Source organism: Somniosus microcephalus, chromosome 16 (assembly GCF_052327205.1).
Source record: "Somniosus microcephalus isolate GS21.2 chromosome 16, FLI_Smic_1.0, whole genome shotgun sequence".
Lineage (NCBI taxonomy): Eukaryota > Metazoa > Chordata > Chondrichthyes > Squaliformes > Somniosidae > Somniosus > Somniosus microcephalus.
The window spans coordinates 81,005,299-81,027,244 of NC_141002.1; the positions used below are offsets into that span (position 1 = coordinate 81,005,299).

Here is a 21,946-nt window from a genome sequence, read left to right on the forward strand (position 1 = left end):
ATTGGCTAAGTGACAGGAAACAGAGAGTGGTGGTGATCAGTTTTCGGACTGGAGGAAGGTATACAGTGGTGTTCCCCAGGACTCGGTTCTAGGACCACTGCTTTTCTTGATATATATTAATGACTTGGACTTGGGAGTACAGGGCATAATTTCAAAATTTGCAGATGACACTAAACTTGGAGGTATAGTGAACAGTGAGGAGGATAGTGGTAGACTTCAAGAAGACATAGACAGGCTGGTGAAATGGGCGAACACATGGCAGATGAAATTTAATGCAGAAAAGTGTGAAGTGATATATTTTGGTAAGAACAACGAAGAGAGGCAATATAAACTAAAGGGTAAAATCCTAAAGGGGGTGCATGAAGAGAGAGACCTGGGGGCATATGTGCACAAAACGCTGAAGTTGGCAGGGCAGGTTGAGAAAGCGGTTATAAAAGCATACGGGATCCTGGGCTTCATAAATAGAGGCATAGAGTACAAAAGCAAGGAAGTTATGATGAACCTTTATAAAACACTGGTTCGGCCTCAACTGGAGCAGTGTGTCCAATTCTGGGTACCGCACTTTAGGAAGGATGTGAAGGCCTTAGAGAGGGTGCAGAAAAGATTTATGAGAATGATTCCAGGGATGAGGGACTTCAGTTACGTGGATAGACTGGAGAAGCTGGGGTTGTTCTCCTTAGAGCAGAGAAGGTTGAGAGAAGATCTGATAGAGCTATTCAAAATCATGAGGGGTCTAGACAGAGTAGATAGAGAGAAACTGTTCCCATTGGCGGAAGGGTCGAGAACCAGAGGACACAGATGTAAGGTGATTGGCAAAAAAAAACAAAGGTGACATGAGGAAAAAAATTTTACACAGCGAGTGGTTAGGATCTGGAACACACTGCCTGAAAGGGTGGTGGAGGCAAACCCAATCGGAGCTTTCAAAAGGGAATTGGATAAGTACCCGAGGGGAAAAAATTGCAGGGCTATGGGGAAAGGGCAGGGGAGTGGGACTAGCTGAAGTGCTCTTGTAGAGAGCCAGCATGGGCTCGACAGGCCGAATGGCCTCCTTCTGTGTTGTAACCATTCTAGGATTCTATGGTTGAGAACTGAAACTGTTTTCTTGACAAAGTCTTTGCGAGATTGATGGTTTGTAAATTTGCAGCAACAAGTCAAAGGGGCCCTGAAATTATGCCATGGGATACTAATGCAGGAACAAAATCATTTGAAATTGGGTTAACATCTAAAATAGCACAGAGGAACTTCAGGCGAATGCATTAAATATTCCTACACCAATATCACATGGCATAATTTCAGGGTTGCAAAGTGATTTTAGAAAAATGCAGAGAGAATAATATAATTAAACTGTAGTCTTCTTCTGAATTATGACTACGTGATAACAGTACTCCAAGGGATAATGCTGAACTATGCGTATTGTAATATAACCCATTATTAGTTTAATTTACTGCTTGAATCTATGCTAGATATGATCTGCCCATTGAAATTTAACAAGACCCATAGATTTCAAAACCAAAAAACCTAATCTTGAGATGGCAGCCTGCTAAATGTCATTCCAGCAAATCTTTGGCTAACTAATTGTACAGTAGCATGGAAAGAAACAGTGAGAGCAAAACAAAAACAGCTATAGACTGATAGAGATGCTGTATGCAACACTCATGACCAAATACATACAAACAGTAACCCTGGGGCAAAAGTTGTGTTACAAACCCAAACATCCGATAGCCTTAATAATCCACAGGAGTGTAATGATTTATGTGCATGTGCAGAACTAGAATTGTTCACCTAATTAGTCGCTAAAGGCTCAAGTATCAATAGCATTGAAAATGCAACCTAAAGAAGTGATTGACCGGCATATCTAAAATTGAGTTTTATGTGGCAGGAAGAGCACGGGCCTCTAGCACTTTAAATAATGGCAGCACTTAAGACACAGACAATACACAGACAAAGACAGTACACGGTCCTTACAACAAACCCATAATTCAATTTGTTTTAAAACATAGTACTGCTGAACAATGTTCCTGTTAATTTCCTTTGAGTGCACAGCCCATTTAAAATACCGCGCATGCGCAGTTTTTCGCATTGAAAAGCCGGCGAGCTGGCTGTGCAGGAGGTCCAGAAAGCTGCGCGATTGCACAGCTTAAAGGGAACACTGCTGCTGAATACTAGCAACTTGCGTTACAGAGTACATGAAACAACACCAATGCAATTAATATTACACTGCTAAATTGTTTCCCCTCCCCCATTACCAGTATTTTCAGACTCAGATTTTTTCCTTGTTCATGTGGAGTATTAGATTAGTGCCTGTAGCTGCAGAGATTTACTGAGTTTCTAGTTTTACATTAAATACAAAATATACCTGGCTAGATTGAAAGCATCATCGAACAGGCCCGCTCGGTTGCCAACTGAGATCACCTGTCAGGGTCAACCAGAGGAAGAAGCTATTTAGCACTGAGAAACACACTAGATGTTTGTGCTTAAAGCAGTATAACTAACACCAGAGCGCGTATTATTTACCTCAGGATTGGTCAGGAGCTGTTCAATTAACAACCTCCAGTTCCTCAAATCATAGTTAACCCTAAAGTAGCCAGTCTGATTAAGGTTTCCTAAAAGCCAATTACTTTTATCCAAGAAGCTGATTCTGTGATGCTCTATCAAGTAGAAAGAAAACTAAAGGTTAGTTCATTCAAGATTAGCATTCAGATATCTTCCATTTGATATAGAATGGTTTCTGCTATCCTGGTACTTCTTACTAAGAAAGAACGAAAGAAAGAAAGCGAGGGGGGCTCAGCGTGAGGCCCTGGCCATTTTAACTCCCGGGCCTAATTTGAAGAAAGACATTCTCCCTCCTCACACCATCGGCACTGAGATCAGGGTAGTCGGGCGGGCGCAATAATCGGGTTGGGAGCCCGAGGACGCCGGGCACCCAAGGGAATGGTCCTCGGTATAAAGTCAGCGCTGGGGAGGGGGCTTGGCAGCTGATAACAGAGGTGAGAGGGAGAGGCAAGGCCAGGGCTGGGCAGGCAAGGACCCCTTGCAGGGCCCAGGGGAGCACTCCTGCTCCTCTTGACCCTCCAAGGATTCCACAGAATAGTTAATTTTTTTTTAACTTACTTTGGCCTCTTCCGATCACTCTGCGATCCCGCCATGGTTTGACTGTTGAGGTTGGCCCCATGCAGGCCGCAACTTTCCAATGTAAAGTAGGCCCTCCCCTGCTTGTTCCCAGGTAAGTTAAGATGGTAGCAGGTGTATGGATCGGGATTGCTGTGCTCCTCCCCTCACCATTTTAACCCCCGCCCTGTTTCTGATGGGTGAGGGGGTAAAATCTACTCCATCATCCTAACTCTCTGTCAAAAGGAATTATCAAACAGCTGACATCTCTAACAATTGAATATAGTAGTTCATCAGCAATAATGGGGTCAATAGGGATTAAACAAATACTTTTAAATCTTACTTACTTTCAACACAAAGTAAATCAGTTCAAATAATAGGTAGTCTTGATTCTATTTCATGATCATGTTAAGTAATACAACAGACCACAATCCGACGCTAATATATTTATATTAATTAAAGACACTAAGATTTTACAGCTTCTAAGATTTTACCACCATAGAAACATGTTGAAGAAAACAATCATATGAGGATTCGGAGACAATGCATAATTTGCACCATAAAATCAAGTGAAACAGTACAAGTTATTACATAATTTCAACTGTAGTAACCTGGGAGGTTATGTGTAACCTGATCCACCAGGTGGTGCTGTGGCAATTGCTCTCCTGAGTTAAGTCTGATCTGTACTGGTTGTACTCTTTGTTTTTGCTGCCTCATGGCAGAAGCTTTTATGTGCAAGTGTTGATTAAACCATGTTACGGAGTTAACCTGTGTCTGTCTCCATCTATGGCCAGCTCAAGATACCACATATGGCGACGAGAATAAAGGACGGAAAAGTTTTGGAGTATTCGGAAGAGGTGCTCGGGTTGGTTAGCAAACTAGTCGGAAAAGCACGAGGCTAGGCCGCGGGAGTCGAAACGGAGTTTCATTTTTTGGCTGAAGTGACCGGACTCCAAGGATGGCAGGAACGGTAGGCTCCGTGGCACCTTTTGACAGCAAGTCGCAGTCTTGGGAGGAGTATTGTGAAATACTGAGCCATTTCTTTATGGCAAACGAGGTGGACAGTGCTGAAAAGAAAAGGGCCATTTTACTGAGTTGTGTGGGAGCGCAAACCTATACACGGATGAGGAATCTGCTGAGCCCGGAGCGGCCAGGAGAAAAATCTTTTGACGAGTTGGTGAGTCTACTAAAGAATCATTTCAATCCGAAACCTAGTGAAATAGTACAGAGATGGAAATTCAATTCGAGGATTAGGAGGCCGGAAGAAAGCGTTACTGAGTATGTGGAGGAGCTTCGGAAGCTCGCACAGGACTGTAATTTTGGAAATACGCTCACAGTCATGTTAAGGGACAGACTAGTATGCGGAGTTAACGACGGCAGTATACAGCAAAGGTTGCTGTCAGAAGAAGGATTAACGTTTGAGACGGCACTTAAAAAAGCACAAGCCATGGAGATGGCTAACAAGGACATTAAGGACTTAAACAGTGAGCAAGGAGAAATGGAGTAAACCAGTGGGAGGAGCTGTTTTCAAGATGGAAGCTGGCGCGAAAAGTCCACCAGTCAGGGTTGGGGATTGCTACCGATGTGGCGGGACGAGCCATTATGCAAAGGACTGCAGGTTTGCAAAGGCAAAGTGCCACAATTGTGGAAAAATAAGGCACTTAAAGAAAGTCTGTAAAAGGGCAGCGAGTAAGAGAAGCAGTGCTAAAGGGGCAAAGCATGCTAAAGGGGGGAGGGAGAAGTACACAAAGCGGGCAAATTACATACAAGAGGAAGAGTCTAGTGAGTCTAGTGAGGAGGTTTTCACTATATACAGTATAGACACTTCAAGGCCCAACGTACCCCCTCTCACTCAGTATTTGATAGTGAACGGAGGTCAAGTAAAGTTTGAGATTGACACCGGATGTAGTGTAACCATAATGTCGTAGACTGAGTACGCCAAGCTATGGGGGGAAGCAAAAGTACCAGAGCTAGATACATGCCCCATTAGTCTCAAAACCTACACAGGACAGAAGGTGGACATTTTGGGGGCGGCCGAAGTACAAGTGGAACACAAAGGAGTCACCAAAGAGCTTACGGTGGTAGTGGTAGCAGGGTCAGGGCCAAATCTGTTAGGGCGAGGGTGGATCAGTGAGTTGAGTGTGGACTGGCAGGCAATGAATAAAATGGAGGACAGTACAGAGGCACTGCAAGAAGTGCTGATGAAGCATGAGTTAGTGTTCAAGGACGAACTGGGCACCTTAAGGGGAGCCACAGCCAAGATTCATGTAGCCAGTGATGCCACGCCTCGTTTCTTTAAACCAAGGTCGGTACCTTTTGCAATGAAAACCAAGGTTGAGGCGGAACTAGATCGCCTGTTAAAGGACAAAGTAAAAGAACCAGTGAAATTTTCAGACTGGGCGGCACCAATAGTCCCGGTATTGAAGCCCGACGGTAACGTAAGGGTGTGTGGTGACTATAAGTTAACAGTGAACAGAGTATCATCACTGGAACAGTACCCCATTCCGAGAATGGAGGACATGTTAACATCGCTCGCTGGGGGAGAAAGATTCAGCGAACTGGACATGAGTCATGCCTTTCAGCAGATATTGCTAGATGAAGAATCAAAAAAGTTTGTCACGGTGAACACGCACAAGGGGCTGTTCACGTATGCCAGGTTACCATTTGGTGTCAGTTCTAGCCCAGCAATATTCCAACGGACTATGGAGGGCATTCTGCAGGGCATTCCAAAGGTGGCCGTGTACTTAGATGATAGTTTGCTAACAGGAAGTGACGATCAGGATCACTTAAAAACACTGGACAAAGTGCTACAGCGGCTGGAAGAGGCGGGGCTACGCCTGAAACGGAGTAAGTGTAGTTTCATGGAGAAGGAAGTTACATTCCTGGGACATCGGGTGGATGCCACAGGCCTCCATCCATTACCAGGGAAAGTGCGGGCAGTGCAGGATGCACCGGCACCCACCTCAGTGACTGAACTGAAAGCCTATCTAGGGCTCCTGAATTATTATAACCGGTTTCTTCCAAACTTATCGATGCTGCTGGCACCCCTGCACAAACTGCTGAGAAAGGAGGAGCCATGGCGTTGGGGGCCAGAGCAAGCGAAAGCGTTTCAGCAGTCAAAGGAGCTACTTCAGTCCAGCAGGGTGTTAGTGCATTATGACGAGAAGAAGGAGTTGATAATGTCCTGCGACGCATCACCCTATGGAGTGGGGGCCCACTGCATGCCAGATGGAGCGGAAAGGCCCATCGGGTTTATTTCACGCACGCTCACAGCTGCGGAAAAGAACTATTCACAGCTTGATAAAGAGGGGTTGGCCATTATATTTGGAGTAAAGAAATTCCATAAGTACATATATGGGAGGAAGTTTGTAATCAGTACTGACCACAAGCCTCTTATTAGCTTACTGAATGAGATGAAAGCGGTGCCTCAAATGGCATCACAGAGAATAATGAGATGGGCAGTAATACTAAGAGCCTATGAATATGTGATCACGTACAGAGCCGGCAAGGAAAACGGGAACGCGGATGCTCTCAGCCGCCTTCCCCTCTCAAAATCTCCTCGCAGTACTTCCCCTGAGGAGCACGTCCTGATGCTGGATCAGGAGATCAGTCCCCTGATGACTTCAGCGCAAATCCAGGGCTGGACAGCCAAGGACCCCGTTTTGTCAAGGGTCCGTGAGTATGTGTTGAAAGGCTGGCCAGATCACTGTGAGGGACTGGAGTTCGCACCATACAGACAGAGACCGCACGAGCTCAGTGTCCAAGATGGATGTGTGCTATGGGGAGCACGCATCATAGTCCCAGAGCGGGGACGCTCTATTTTGATGGAACAGTTGCATCAATCGCACCCAGGAATGACTAGAATGAAAGGACTGGCTAGGAATTACCTGTGGTGGCCTAACTTGGATGCTGAAATTGAGTCAAAGGTAAAGTCATGCACTATATGTCAGGAACAGAGGAAAGCACCTGCCGGGGCACCACTCCATCCTTGGGAGTGGCCCAGTAAACCCTGGAGGAGAATTCACATAGACTATGCGGGACCTTTTATGGGCAAAATGCTTTTGGTGCTGGTTGACGCTCACTCAAAGTGGATCGACGTTTATCCAGTGAGCTCTGCAACGACTGATGCCACACTGAATTGTCTCAGGAACAGCTTCAGCACGCATGGTATTCCAGAAATGATTGTATCCGACAATGCACAGTGTTTTGTTAGTGAAGGGAGCAAAGAATTCATGGTAAGGAATGGAATCACACATGTCACCTCGGCTCCATATCACCCAGCCTCAAATGGGTTAGCTGAGCGAGCCGTGCAGACTTTTAAGGAGCTCATGAGGAAGAGCTCAGGTGACACCCTGGAGACCAAGCTCAATAGAGCCTTGTTTAGTTATCGTATAACACCCCAAGCTACCACGGGGCTTTATCCGGCTGAGTTGATGATGGGGAGAAAGTTGCGGTGCACGTTAGACCTGATACACCCAGATCTCAAAAGCAAGGTTGAGACAAAACAAACAAACCAAAAAGCGTACCATGACAAACATACTAAAGCTCGCCATTTCGCCATAGGGGACTCTGTGTACACCCGGAACTTCGGTTATGGACCTAAATGGATACTAGGACTAATCCAGGACATTACAGGACCTGTGTCGTACTCTGTGTTACTAGGGGATGGTCGAGGGGGTTTGTCGGCATGTGGATCAGCTTTTCAGCCGGCAGCAGGGGGAACTGCCTCAGATGGCACAAAGGGCAGTAGAGGAGGCTGTTCCAGGACCCAGCACGGCTTATAAGGTGCCAGTGGACACTGGTACTGCCAGGCCACAGCGGGACAGAGTAAAACCAACATCAGAGACTACTCCAATCTCAAGTGCGAATGAATCTGAGAATCCACCACAAGTGGAATTAAGACGTTCACAAAGGATTCGCAAGCAACGAGAAAGACTTATACAAACCTGTTAAATTAGTCAGGGGTTAACCATGGTTAGAGCATACTGGTTAGTTAAAACGTAGTACCTAGTAAGGGTTATTGTTTAAGAATTGCATACGGCAATCTTAAGGGGGGAGGAGTGTAGTAACCTGGGAGGTTATGTGTAACCTGATCCACCAGGTGGTGCTGTGGCAATTGCTCTCCTGAGTTAAGTCTGATCTGTACTGGTTGTACTCTTTATTTTTGCTGCCTCATGGCAGAAGCTTTTATGTGCAAGTGTTGATTAAACCATGTTACGGAGTTAACCTGTGTCTGTCTCCATCTATGGCCAGCTCAAGATACCACATCAACATAAAAATTCCTTAGCAACAGTTTGCAAGATGTGAGCCAGAAAATTTGTAAGTTTAGAAACCAGATTTATATATCTGAACAATATATTGATAAATTGTGGCAATACCTGTTTTATTAGTAATCCATATCATCGTCTCTGATGAAATGTGGCTTAAGTTTCCTACAGCAACAGTTAGGGGGATTTCCCACAAATAGCTAGAAAAATAAAACACACGAGGGTAGAAATTACTGACAGCAATGTTACAGTACAAACACTTAACCCACTCGTACCAAATTCCTATCTCCACTGTGTACGGAGGCATTAGCCTATTCACACAGTAATGTCATAGAGTCATAGGCCTAGAAATTGGGTTGGGGCGCCAAAGTGGCACAAAAGTCGCTTGAGCGCAGGATTTAGCGCAGCGATCGGAGTAATACCGATCGCCAGAAATTCAGTTTCAGTGCCCCTTGAGGGACACGGGGCGAGGCTCGAGGCGCTCCGCGTCCCTCTTAGGACGCTGAAACTGATTATCGCAGCGCAACGTGCTGCAGCGCCACATGCTGCGGCACGGCACGCTGCGGTACTGCAGGCCTTCCTCCCACTGTTAAGGGGGAGGTGCCTGCAACAGCGCAATCCCCGCTCGCGAGTGCCGGCAAATGAGCCCGGCACCAAGGAGAAGTGCCGGGCTCTCGGGAAACAGCCGGCAATGCCACGGGGGGCGGTTAGGAGGCCGGGGACGGAGGTGCTGGCAGGCGGCCGCCGAAAAAGCGGCCGCCCCGCACCTCCACCTTAACTTGCGCCGCTGCCGGCACAGTAAGGCCCCGTGAACCGGGCGCGGGTAGCGAACGGCGCAACTGCGGCATTCGCTACCAAATATCGCAAACGGGGCGCGAATGGGGCGCTGCGCACACCGATGACATCATCGGTGGCGGCGCAGCGCAACAGGCTAACGCCACCATTAGCGCCCCTCCTGAATATCGCGGAAGGCGCAGCCAGTGGCGCTACAGCCACTGCCTGCCTCTTTAGGCGCTAACAGGTGGCGCTACTCACCCAATTTCTCCCCCATAGAGTCAAAACGGCACAGAAGGAAGCCATTCAGCCCATCGAGTCCGTGCCGGCTCTCTGTAGAGCAAGCCAGTAAGTCCCATTCCCCTGCTCTTTCCCCGTAGCCCTGCAAGTTTATTTCCCTCAAGTGCCTATCCAGTCTCCCCTTGAAAACATTGAGTGTCTCCACTTCCACCACTTCCATCGGCAGCGAATTCCAGATCCTCACCACTCGCTGCGTAAAAAAGTTTTCCCTCACATCCCCCCGTATCTCTTACCCAAAACCTTAAATCTGTGTCCCCTAGTCCTTGTACCATCAACTAGTGGGAACAGCCTTTCCCCATCTAGCCTATCCAAACCCGTCATAATCTTGTACGCCTCTATCAAATCACCCCTCAACCTCCTTTGCTCTAATGAAAACAAATCCAGCTTCTCCAACCTGTCCTTGAAGTTAAGATCCCCCATCCCTGGACCCATTCTGGTAAATCTCCTCTGCACCCTCTCAAGGGCCTTCTCATCCTTCCTAAAGTGTGGTGACCAGAACTGGACGCAATACTCCAGTTGTGGTCTAACCAGCGCTTTATAACTTCTCTACTTTTGTACTCAATACCTCTATTTATGAAGCCCAAGATCCCATATGCTTTGCTAACCACTCTCTCAATATATCCTGCCACCTTCAGGGACCTATGCACATTAACTCCCAGGTCCCTCTGTCCCTGCACACTCTTTAAAACTGTGCCAATAAGTGTATATTGCCTCGCCCTGTTCCTTCTGCAAAAAAATATTGCCTCTCCCTGTCACTGACAATAATTTCTGCCCTAAGATCGAAACAAACAGAAAAAATACTTTCAAGCATCAGATAAATTATGACAAATTTGATCACACCTTTCAAATGAGGCACATTGTGCTTTAGTGTTAGCTGCAATGTTCCCTCTAATTTTGTTTTTGATCCGTGCGGCCCATTTAACGGGCTGCGTGGGCCATTCAAAATTCCACACATGAGCGGCTTTTCTATTTAAAAGCTGACTCACTGGCTGCACAGGACCTTCAACGCGCAGCTTAAAGGGATCATTAGTTTGCTGTGTATCCAAATCAACTGAAGATACTGTAGCTTGATTGAGGAATTCTTCATGTGGTAAATCCACGTGTATTCTAAATCCTGGCGGTCCTAGCTTTGGAGAACTTGTTTTAAATTTGACCAGTGTCTATATGTTACTTTCTAATGCAAGCTCACTTCAGGAGCCGAGATGTATTTAGAATACGACACAATAGTCACTCGAGAGGCGAAAGTCATAGAGTCATAATGACACAGAAGGAGGCCATTCGGCCCATCGAGTCCATGTCGGCTCTCTGTAGAGCAATCCAGTCAGTCCCATTCCCCGCTCTATCCCCGTAGCCCTGCAAGTTTATTTCCCTCAAGTGCCTATCCAGTCTCCCCTTGAAAACATTGAGTATCTCCGCTTCCACACTTCCGTCAGCAGCGAGTTCCAGGTCCTCACCACTCACTGCGTAAAAAAGTTTTCCCTCACATCCCCTGAGAGCTGTGGTTTGCTTAATAATGTTTTGGCTTTTTTATTCAATTTGGTATCGTGTGTTTGCTCCTTGCTGGGGCTCCAGGAATAACGCACTATTCCAAAAACTATAATGCCAACTGTAAAATTCCAATTCATTTTTCAATTCCATCCCTACGCGAAGTAATTTGTGATCTTACTGTGGATTTTACAGCTGTACAAAAACACAGGTGAATGCCAAATGCAACGCATTATCAGCTCGTAAAATAATAACTGAACAGTAAGTGCAAATAATAGGTTCCTGAAACAGAATGCATGAAGTATTGAATTCTCTTCAGACACCAAATAGAGTACACACTGAGTTCAAAGCTAATGAATAACATTTTTTGTGCGACTTGTTTTGTCTTGGTGTCAGATCTTGCACATTGTGGTGTAAATTAAACACGCTGTATTTCCACCATATCAGAAGAGATAATACCCGAGAGCAAGACAAATTGGTGATGGAAATGTCAATATTTCTTTGTCCAGCAACTTGGTTAAGTGCAGCAGCCACATAATGGACACACTGGGCTGGATATTGCTAACCTCGGCGGGTCCGGGGCGGGCGATATCTGGGGCGGGTCCCAACCCCGCTGCTGGCTCCATCCTCCTCTGTGAAATGAATTTCCCTCAATGGGGTTTGTTCAGCCCCGCCCAGCACGTTTGCCAGCCAATTAGAGGAAGCGGGTCTGGGGACGTCATTTGATGGCGCGTCATCAGCCGGTTTCCTTAAAGGGACCATGGCCAAATTTAATTTGACGTTTGTGCTGTCAGCGTTGAGGTGCTGCAAACACTGACAAGCACTGCACAAAGGCACAGGGCTGCACCCAGGCTCTCGCAGGGAGGTCCTCTTCCCTTCCCATGGGTGGGAGAGACCTCCCCAGGAGAGCACTGCGCAGGAGGGCACAAGCAGGGATGTGGTCAGGAGGACCAGGCTGCAGTGCCGCAAACGTTTCAATGATCGCAGTAGATCACGAAACATTAGTACAAAGCCACACTCAACCTCATCCTGCTGTGCCTCTCATCACATCCCCATCACTCTGCCTTCCCTACCCTACTCCTGCACATCCTTCTCACACCAACTTACCTTGGACCTCCACCCATCCCTCTCTATCTATATTATCACATCCCCATCTCACTAGCCAACCCTCACACTCACCGAGCGAGCACGTAAAATCAAAAGGTGAGCTGAAATGTATTGTTAATAATCTCTAAACAAGGTCATAATTACCTGAACTGGGTGCCCCGCTGCTGCGTGTTGGGTCTGCTCAGCACTGACAGATCCGACATCGGGGTCCCGACCCGTTGGGAAAAAACACTTTCCCACCCGACCCACCACTGATTGTGCCTGTTGTCCCCCCGGAAAATTCGGCATTTATCTCATCTCCCAGTCGCAATTGGGTATTGTGTACATTGTATGAATATCAGGATCAGCTTTTACATTGCGTGTCCCTTTCTAACTCTCTGCGCACATAAAATGAAACGAACACTGTTACCTGTTATTGGAGAAAGCGGGATTCCTAGATTTTGTCGTGAGATCATAGATGAAATGTTCTTGGCTGATTGTTAAGATATCGACACTGCTCTCATTCCGAACAATGGTGACAACAGGATAGCCCATCTGTAACGTCCAGCGATCCATAACTTCTTTGATGTTGATATTTTTCCCAATTTTCTGCAATGTCTATATAAAGGAAAAAATACTGGTATTTGAAGCATCACAGAGGTTTTCAGCTAAAGGTAATCACAACAGCAATAGGTTAATCAACACCCATTACAGTAGGGCTTGTACAGTCACTAAACTTTCCACTTGAATGACTGCAGTGCAATAAGGAATCTCTCATACTTTATTACATAGGATATACGGCACCGAAACAGGCCATTCGGCCCAACCAAACCAGGCCGGCGTTTATGCTCCACTCGAGCCTCTTCGTGTGGAGCCCTAATCAACCAGTAAATTATGCATTATTGGTCAGGAGTTATGACTGGATTGAATTTGAATATGTCTTACAGGGTGTAGCTTATACTAATGGCATAAATATAGTTCAAAAGTTACTGACCGCTTAATATGTGGGATTTCATTTTTATCTCAACAATATGAACTTTCCATTTGCCTGAGCTTGTAGCTTGAAGTTGAACCAAACCATTAAAATTGAAGGAATGAAATATTTCTAATATGGAAGGGGAAGGAGGGAGAGCGAGTCTCGAAGGGTCAGAGGTTGTGGGCACGTGCAAAATGAAGTGATGAAAGACCACAGGTACAGCAGGATACAGACTTTGTTACCTCCAGATTGACTATTCCAACGCACTCTTGGCTGGCCTCCCACATTCCACCCTACGTAAACTTGAGGTCATCCAAAACTCAGCTGCCCGTATCCTAACTCGCACCAAGTCCCATTCACCCATCACCCCTGACCTATGTTGGATTTCAAAATTCTCATCCTTGTTTTCAAATCCCTCCATGGCCTCGCCCCTTCCTATCTCTGTAATCTCCTTCAGCCCCACAACCCCCCACTGAGATATCGGAGCTCTTCTAATTCTGCCCTCTTGCGCGTCCCTGATTATAATCGCTCAACCTTTGGTGGCCGTGCCTTCTGTTGCCTAGGCGCTAAGCTCTGAAATTCCCTGCCTAAACCTGCCCGCCTCGCTACCTCTCTTTCCTCCTTTAAGACGCTCCTTAAAACCTACCTCTTTGACTGAGCTTTTGGTCACCTGCCCTAATTTATCCTTATGTGGATCGGTGTCAAATTCTTTGGCCTAGAAATTCAGTTGCGTTCGCCAGCCGTTAACGCCATAAGAGGGGTATATTTCCAGCGCTAGGCACTTAGCGCCCGGGCGCAGGCCGATCTGCGCCTACGCCCAAATTCAGTAGACATTTAGCGCCGGCGCAAAGTGTTTGCGCCCGCTCAGCTGCGCGCGCAGCTTATGACGTCATTTCGTCGTGCAACGCTGTTTGTGCGCCCCAAACCGGAAATTCAGTGGCGCCCGCCCAATGTGGGCGTGGCGCTGTTAAGAACTGTGAAGTGGAACGCAACAGAGGCCCTGTGGGCCTCGGGGAGCGCTAATTAAAGGGCACTTACACTGACCTATAAAGCCCAGCCATTTTGCTGCAATGACTTTACTGCTTTGGATTTCTGGACAGAGACCAAGGAACAGAGCTTACTGATTTGGGACAACATAGGAGAGGTATTTTTGGCTTCTGGCCAGAGCTTTGACATTTGAATCATTGTGATTTCACTGTTTGCAAGTTTATTATGGGGGCTATATGGGGTTCCAACCCTCAGTTGCAGCATTATGTGCGAAGGGCTCGCAGACGCTGTGTGAGAGGGCCAGCCATGCCTAGACGCAGAGGGGCCATCAGGCGTCGGCAACGTAGGCCTTACCCACTCAGGCAATACCGGCAGCAGGTGTCCTATCTCACCATGACTGCGGCGCATTGTGTTAAGAGGCTGCGCTTCAGAAGGGAGGTGGTTGCAGAGATCTGCCAGCTGCTTCACAGAGATCTGTGTCCACAGCTGATGTGCAGGACGTCTCTCTCGGTGGAAGTGAAGGTCACGGTGGCTCTGAACTTTTATGCAAGCGGCTCCTTCCAAGCCGCTGCTGGGGACATAGCGAACATCTCCCAGTTCGCCGCGCATCGCTGCATCCGGCAGGTCACCGATGCATTTTTCGCGAGGAGACACCAATTCATCTCCTTCCCCATGACCCTAGAGAGGCAGGAGCAGCGTGCAGTCGGATTTGGCAGGATCGCGGACTTCCCCATGGTGCAGGGCGCCATTGACTGCACGCATGTGGCTATGCGGGCACCTATCGACAATGCCGAGGATTACCGCAACCGGAAGGGCTACCATTCCCTCAATGTACAGCTGGTGTGTGACCACAGGCAGCGCATCCTAGCTGTCAATGCCCGCTTTCCAGGAAGCAGCCACGATGCATTTATCCTGCGCCAGACTACTGTGGCTGACATGTTCGAGGCACAGCCTCCACCAAGGGGATGGCTTATTGGGGACAAGGGCTACCCTTTGTGTACATGGCTCATGACCCCGCTCCGCGCACCCAGGACCCCAGCGGAGGAGGCATACAACGAAAGCCATCAAGCCACAAGGAACATCATAGAGCAAACGATTGGCATCCTCAAGCAACGGTTCCGCTGCCTGGATCGTTCCGGCGGATCTCTACAGTATTCGCCGGATAGAGTCTCCCAGTTCGTCGTCGTGTGCTGCATGCTGCACAACCTGGCTATCCGCAGGACTCAGGCACTGCCACCTGACGTTGCACCACCACCTCAGGAGGACGAGCAGGAGGACCATGAGGAGGAGGAGGAGGAGGAGGAGGAGTACCAGCCCAGGAGGGAGCCACAAGGTCCAAGGGCCGTCCGCCGGCGGCTTATTGAACGACACTTCTAGGCCCCCTGTCAGGGAATGGCCTGTGGCAATGAACGCACCTGAATGCAGCCGCTCCGCAAGCCCTCAGCCGGTTAACGCAACAACCACTTGAAACATGACACCTGGACATGCTGAATAAATAAAAAGCTTTATTTTACAAACTCAGGGCACTTCCCACATGAAACAGAAAAACAGACGAGACCCCCAAAAAACAGTCAAAAACATCTGTCACTCCCACAACCTGGGGAGGAATAACAAAACTTGCCCATCCAATTGGCCTTCATCATCGGCCTTACAAAAATAAGCCCCCCCCTCCACAACACAAACACCCCCATAAAAACAAAAAATGCCTTCATCTTCGGCCTTACCAAAATAAGCCCCCCCAGAACACAAACACCCCCATATAAAAAAAACCGCTATCACCACACTCTACTGGGTGTGCCGAGAGGGCGAGTCCTTATGCAGGCTTCTCCGGCCCCTGCCCGACCTGCTACTCCGCCTCAACCTGGGCCCTGTGGGTGTGGCAAGGCTGGGGGAAGGCTCATGAGGGCCACAATGCGTGACGGCAGATGCCCTTGGGGGTCGGCCTAGACGAGGCCCGGCCCGGGAGGGGCCGGCTGCTGACTGCTGCAGCTGGCCAGCATCTGTCTCAGCAGCAGCTCGTCGCACCTTGGCTGGGGGAGTGGCAGTGTCGGCTGCACCAATGGGGGCAAGCTGGCTGATGCCAGGTGCGCGCTGTTCGCCAGAGACACTGGCACTCGGCCGGGCTGGCAGTGCAGCAAGCGCAGCAATCTGGTGGAGGCCAGACCGCCGTGCTGCAGCAGGGCGGCGGGTGCCCTGGCGATGCTTCCGCGCCACAGCAAGTGTGGCAGAAGTGAGTGCCCGAACTGCCCTGGTATGTGCCTGCATCAGATCTGCCAGTGTCTGGACGGCACCACTCATGGACTCGCGACTCGCGTCCTGCGCTGCCGCGAGTTGCTGGACACTCCTGTCCTGCGCTGCCGCGAGTTGCTGGACACCCCTGTCCTGCGCTGCCGCGAGTTGCTGGACACCCCTGTTGTGTGCTGCCGCGAGTTGCTGGACACCCCTGTCCTGCGCTGCCGTGAGTTGCTGGACACCCGTCGTGTGCTGCCGCGAGTTGCTCGACCCCCCTGGCCTGTGATTCCCCGAAAGCGACCACACTATGAGCCAGGGACTCAATGGCCTGAGGCAACTGTCCCACAACCCCCATGAACTCCTTGTGGCGCCGCTCCGACGCCGCGGACATCTCATCAAGGAGGCGCACCTCCTGGGCGAGGACCGTCTCCGGACTGGAGGGCGGACTCTCCCTCTGGGGAGAAGGCCGCCGAGCTGCCCGACCCTTCCCGCGTGCCTCGACCCCACTGGGCCCAGGAACTGCCCTCCCCTGCAACACTTCCCCCCTCTGGGGAGAAGGCCGCCGTGCTGCCCGACCCTTCCCGCGTGCCTCGACCCCACTGGGCCCAGGAGCTACACCCCCCTGCAACACTTCCCCCTGCCTCTCCTCCAGGCCAGACGTCTCCCCTCCATTGCCATCCCCTGGCGTGGATGTGGGTTCCCCCGATGTGCCGCCTTCCTCCTGGTCCTCGTCGTCCTCCTCCTCCAAGGGCCTGGCACTCTGAGCTTCAGGGACCACCTCCTCCTCACCAGCTGAAAGCAGGAAGGCACAAGAGTAGCTTTAGAGTGAGGACAGGGCGTCAGCGAGGGAGGCATGAGTGGTGGCATTATGCGCATTGGTCGGACAGTGGGAAAGGATGTAGATCTGAAGCGCAAGGGCAACGAGAGAGGTCCAACCGGTCATGTCCTTACCAGTGGGTCCCAGTACAGGGTCTGCATCTCCAATGGCAACAGGGCCAGTCACCCGGCCACGCATGAGTCGAGCCACGCTCTCCTCCAGCTCACTGAGCGCCTGGTGCTGGGGACGGCCTCCCCCGGTGGCAGACTGGCTCCTCAAATTCCGCGCCAGCTTGGCCTGCAAGAGAAAGGACGGCCTCTAAGTACAGTGTGGTGCCCTGTTGCTGTGTGCACTGCCTCCCATGGTCGAATAGCTTGGCCAGTGTGGTGCCCTGTTGCTGTGTGCACTGCCTCCCATGGTCGAATAGCTTGGCCAGTGTGGTGCCCTGTTGCTGTGTGCACTGCCTCCCATGGTCGAATAGCTTGGCCAGTGTGTTAAGTGCAGAAAGTGCTATTGATGATCATGCCAGTGCCATAGCTGCGGGAGGAGGGCTGCCCATTAGGCCTTTGAGGTCCCTTTGCCCATAATGTGATGTGCACATGCAAGGATGAGGAGGACACTGGAAAGGGTACTCACCTTCACCATCCGAGTGAGGTCGTTGTACTTCTTGCGGCATTGGTCCGCACTCCTGGGGACATCGCTGTTGGCTGTGACCCTCTGGGCGATTTTCTTCCAGGCTCTTCTGTACTGCCTCCTGGGAGCCTTCTTGCCACTGTCCGGGCACAAGATCTCTCTTTTCTTTTCCACACCATTAACCAGCACCCTCAAAGCATGCTCTGAGAAGCGCTGCGCTCGTTCACGGGCCTTCTCCATGGCTTCAGGCGCTATTTGGGTCCACCAGCAGTGTTGAGGCCTAGCTGCAGGGCTCCACTATGCAGGGCGTGGCAGCAGTCAAAGTCGACCCTTCCCCCTTTAAGAGCTGGCCGGCGTCAGGGTGTCTGCTGTCAATCAAAACATGACCGCACCTGCGCTGCGCCCGGCCTCGGCGTTATCAGTCCGCATCGCCGGCTTAGCGCCTGAAGATAGCAGTGTAACGCCAGTTTCAGCGCTCGCCCAAACTCTTGGCCAAATCTACTGAATTTCGGCGAAGTGGCCTACACTTTCCGGCGGGCGCTAACTTTAGCGACCGCCCGACTTTACCGCCCCAAAAGTGGCCAGACTGAATTTCTAGGCCTTTGTCTTATAACACTCCTGTGCAGCGCCTTAGGATGTTTTACTACGTTAAAGGCGCTATATAAATACAAGTTGTTGTTGTTATCAATATTGACTAAGCAAGCGAGTTGCTTTATTTTCACCTCACCAAAGTGCATCTCCAGCAAGCAGGCGAGTAAACTTGAGGGCCGATTTCCCAAGTGGGTGTTCCCAGCATGGGAAGCGTGGGTCAGGAAACTCTGTGCCCACAAGCCTTGGTTTTCCTTCCAAAATGGATGGAAAATCGAGGTCTACAGGCCCACGATTTTTCAACCATGATAGCCCAAAGCTCAGTTTGAGTTTAATTTTGAAGTGCATTTTACCAAAGGCATAGGCTTTTCCGCTACTTAATGTATATATTGTTAAAAGTCATTACTATAAACTTGTAAGGAACAGCTAGATAGTGTTTCCTATTAATCTCTTACTGTTCTAAGGCTTCAGAAACTTTTAGTACAAATTCAATCAGGATAAGGCAAATGATTAGCTATCATAGTTTGTGATGTTATAGTTTGACTGTGTATGGAGATAGACTGTACTGAGTGTCGAACTGAATTACATTATGTACCAAAATCACACACCTTTTAGTTCAGTATTATTAGTTGTACAGCATACTTTGCATTTTTGCAGTGACAATAGCTTGTTAGTCACATCTCACTGCTAGATACACATGCACACACTGCGGTCTCTCTTTACCCTAACTTCTCACCTGTTCCTCTCTTGCCACTTTGAATGTCTCCTTACTACCCTGTCCCTCTCAGTTCTACACTGTTGGGCCCTTTACCTTAATTAGATAACAATGTTAACCGTAATACCTATTGCTAAATTTAGTTCCTCACCTAAATATGTATCATACAGCAACTGAACACAGAACAAGGAGCTAACACTGCAACAACATCTGACCCCATCACATAGCTATCATGAGATTTAATTTGAAAACCATCCAACTGCCACAAAAGAGATGAATATATTTTATTATTTTAGAAATAATGAATAAAAGTCTGCAGAATTAAAGCTACGTGTATCATAACATGAATATCAAGATTTTGCTGAACCTTGCAAAATAACCTGTCATTGTGTAACTCATAACTTACAGGTACTTGCAGCACATTGTCACCTTAAATTCACTACTTCTGTTCTGAATCCTATATATGTTTCTCTCCTGTAGCGTGCAGTGATTACATGATTCAACAGCACTACACTTCAAATCACATGCTGCAAATCAAAGATGCCACCATATTTTGTTACTCATCATGACCCCCATCACTGCAAAAAAAACCTGTTAAAAATGATTTAACAAACTGTTCACGACTAACTCGAATTGTGTATGTTATGTAGAATGGCCAAGGTTAGAGGGTGATTCAAAGGCGAATTGCAGGTTGAGATGCTGTTGATAAAGTCCTTGAGACTTTTGATGTATTCCTACATTGTAACACATGCTAATAGTCTGTGTATTAGCCAATAAATAATGCCAAAGGAGCTTGTGATGATTAGTATCAATGTTCCCATATTAACATAAGTAGCAGGATATAAAATACGCAAAACTCAATACAATGTTGGCGCTTTAACACTTCAGTTCAGATTATTCCCACAAACCATAACACTTTAAAAAGGAGGTTACCTCTGAAAGTTTGTTCCATAGGTCATTTCTTCCTGCATTGCCATACATGTGTGCAGTCAAAAAATCCTAAATTGGGCAAAGAAAAATCTGAATTGAGAAGACCATTGAACCACGGCTGGACAAATAATTCACTCTACCAGAAAATAACTATTGTGTTAAGTTCTGTGCCATTGGTACCTGACTTTACTTGTGGCCACAAATACTTCAAAACTATTAAGCCAAATAATCTTATTTCTTGACGCCGAAACACTGAAATTCTTCCACGGGAAGTCTCGCACGAGGAGCAATATTTACCCACGTTGTCCTAAAAGTTAACGCTGGAGATCTGGCCAATCCTGGGTTACCTGTAATCCTGCCAGTTTCACATTTCTCGTGGCTTCACAACTAATTCAATGATTTATGTGACGGCTTCAAAGGCAAAGAGCACTGTGAAGAGCAGAATTCCACAGAATATACGACACAGTCGAGCCAAAGAAAAGCCCATTGGAAGTTTTAGTTGGTTATTCATAGTTTATTAGTTGGTGTGGTAGAAAAGTGCATTGTTCTTTCCACATGCGTGATGGTCACCAGTACAAAGGAAAAGCAGCAGGGTACCCGGCAATATGTTACTACCAGGGTGAACACTATAGTCCCAATTTGAACTGGGGCGAGGGGTGAGCGTGGATCCAGTTGGGCGAGTGTCAGGCTCAGGCCATTTTAACTCCTGGGCCTCATTTAAATAAGTCAGGTCCGACTTTCAACACCAGTCTCCATGGGCACTGGCAGCAGGAAACATCCCAGTGTGTTTCTCCTTAAGAAGGAGATAGATGAATTTCTAGACACAAAAGGCATCAAGGGGTATGGAGAGAGAGCGGGAATACGGAATTGAGATAGAGGATCAGCCATGATCATATTGAATGGCGGAGCAGGCTCGCAGGGCCGAATCGCCTACTCCCGCTCCTATTTTTTTTTCTATGTTTCAAATGACTGGGAATAAATTCTACCTTCTCCCTTCAGGCATCACTGCCTGCTGGAACAATGCAATCAGCGAGTTTACCCTTACACAAGAATTGTTCTGTTGGCTATCTGCAACGACACTGTAAATCCATTCATAAAAGTGTCGATGGTATCGCTATAAATTCCAACTGAAGGAAATCTTCATGAGTGCTTTTCGAAGGTCACTACACTCGCTTCCCCAATGATGTCAAACAGTTTGCCATGAATGTGAAATTGTGATGTCAGCTAATTTTGATTAAAAACTTTGACAGTATAAAAGGGGAATAAATGGTGGGTAATGGTGAATTATTAAACTTTACCAAACTGTAACAGTTGCAGAATATAAATAGTTTAGACTTTGTGTTAAGCTCTCCTACCTAATGTATCATATCCTCCTGTATTATACATGTGAAAAAAGAACAATTTCTTTATTTTATGTCATACAGTTCTGAAATAACTAGAGTTAAAATTGATTTTGATTTTCCTTTCCCAATTTTAAAATAGAGGCCTGGAGATGTGTTTTCTACAGGACCAGGTCAGCTTATTTGATCTAGAAACTAATCAGGATACATTATTATTTAAATGGAGAGAGACTACAGGATGCTGCGGTACAGAGGGATCTGGGTGTCCTCATACATGAAATACAAAAAGTTAGCATGCAGGTACAGCAAGTAGTTAGGAAGGCAAATGGAATATTGGCCTTTATTGTAAGGGGGATGGAGTATAAAAGTAGGAAAGTCTTGCTACAACTGTACAGGGCATTGGTGAGACCACACCTGTACTGTGTACAGTTTTGGTCTCCTTATTTAAGGAAGGATATACTTGCATTGGAGGCAGTTCAGAGAAGGTTCACTAGATTGATTCCTGAGTTGAAAGGGTTGTCTTATGAGGAATGGTTGAGCAGGTTGGGCCTATACTCATTGGAGTTTAGAAGAATGAGAGGTGATCTTATTGAAACATATAAGATTCTGATGGGGGTTGACAGGGTAGATGCAGGAAGAATGTTTCCCCTCGTGGAGGAATAAGAACATAAGAAGTAAGAGCAGGAGTAGGCCATACGGCCCCTCGAG

The 21,946-nt window shown here is 47.8% G+C and overlaps 1 protein-coding gene across 3 annotated transcripts in view; it reads right to left on the minus strand.

The window, feature by feature from the left end:
* The window catches only part of LOC147106322 (thyrotropin-releasing hormone-degrading ectoenzyme-like), a 155,670-nt gene that overhangs the window by 43,323 nt on the left and 90,401 nt on the right, over positions 1–21,946 (minus strand). For all 3 annotated transcript variants that reach the window (XM_086009318.1, XM_086009319.1, XM_086009320.1), the window contains exons 9-13: positions 19,902–19,967; positions 12,451–12,638; positions 8,487–8,575; positions 2,515–2,648; positions 2,357–2,412 (exon numbers count right to left, since the gene is read on the minus strand). In XM_086009318.1, the coding sequence (XP_085865444.1) occupies positions 2,357–2,412; positions 2,515–2,648; positions 8,487–8,575; positions 12,451–12,638; positions 19,902–19,967 (533 nt within the window). The remainder of the gene's footprint in view (positions 1–2,356; positions 2,413–2,514; positions 2,649–8,486; positions 8,576–12,450; positions 12,639–19,901; positions 19,968–21,946) is intronic.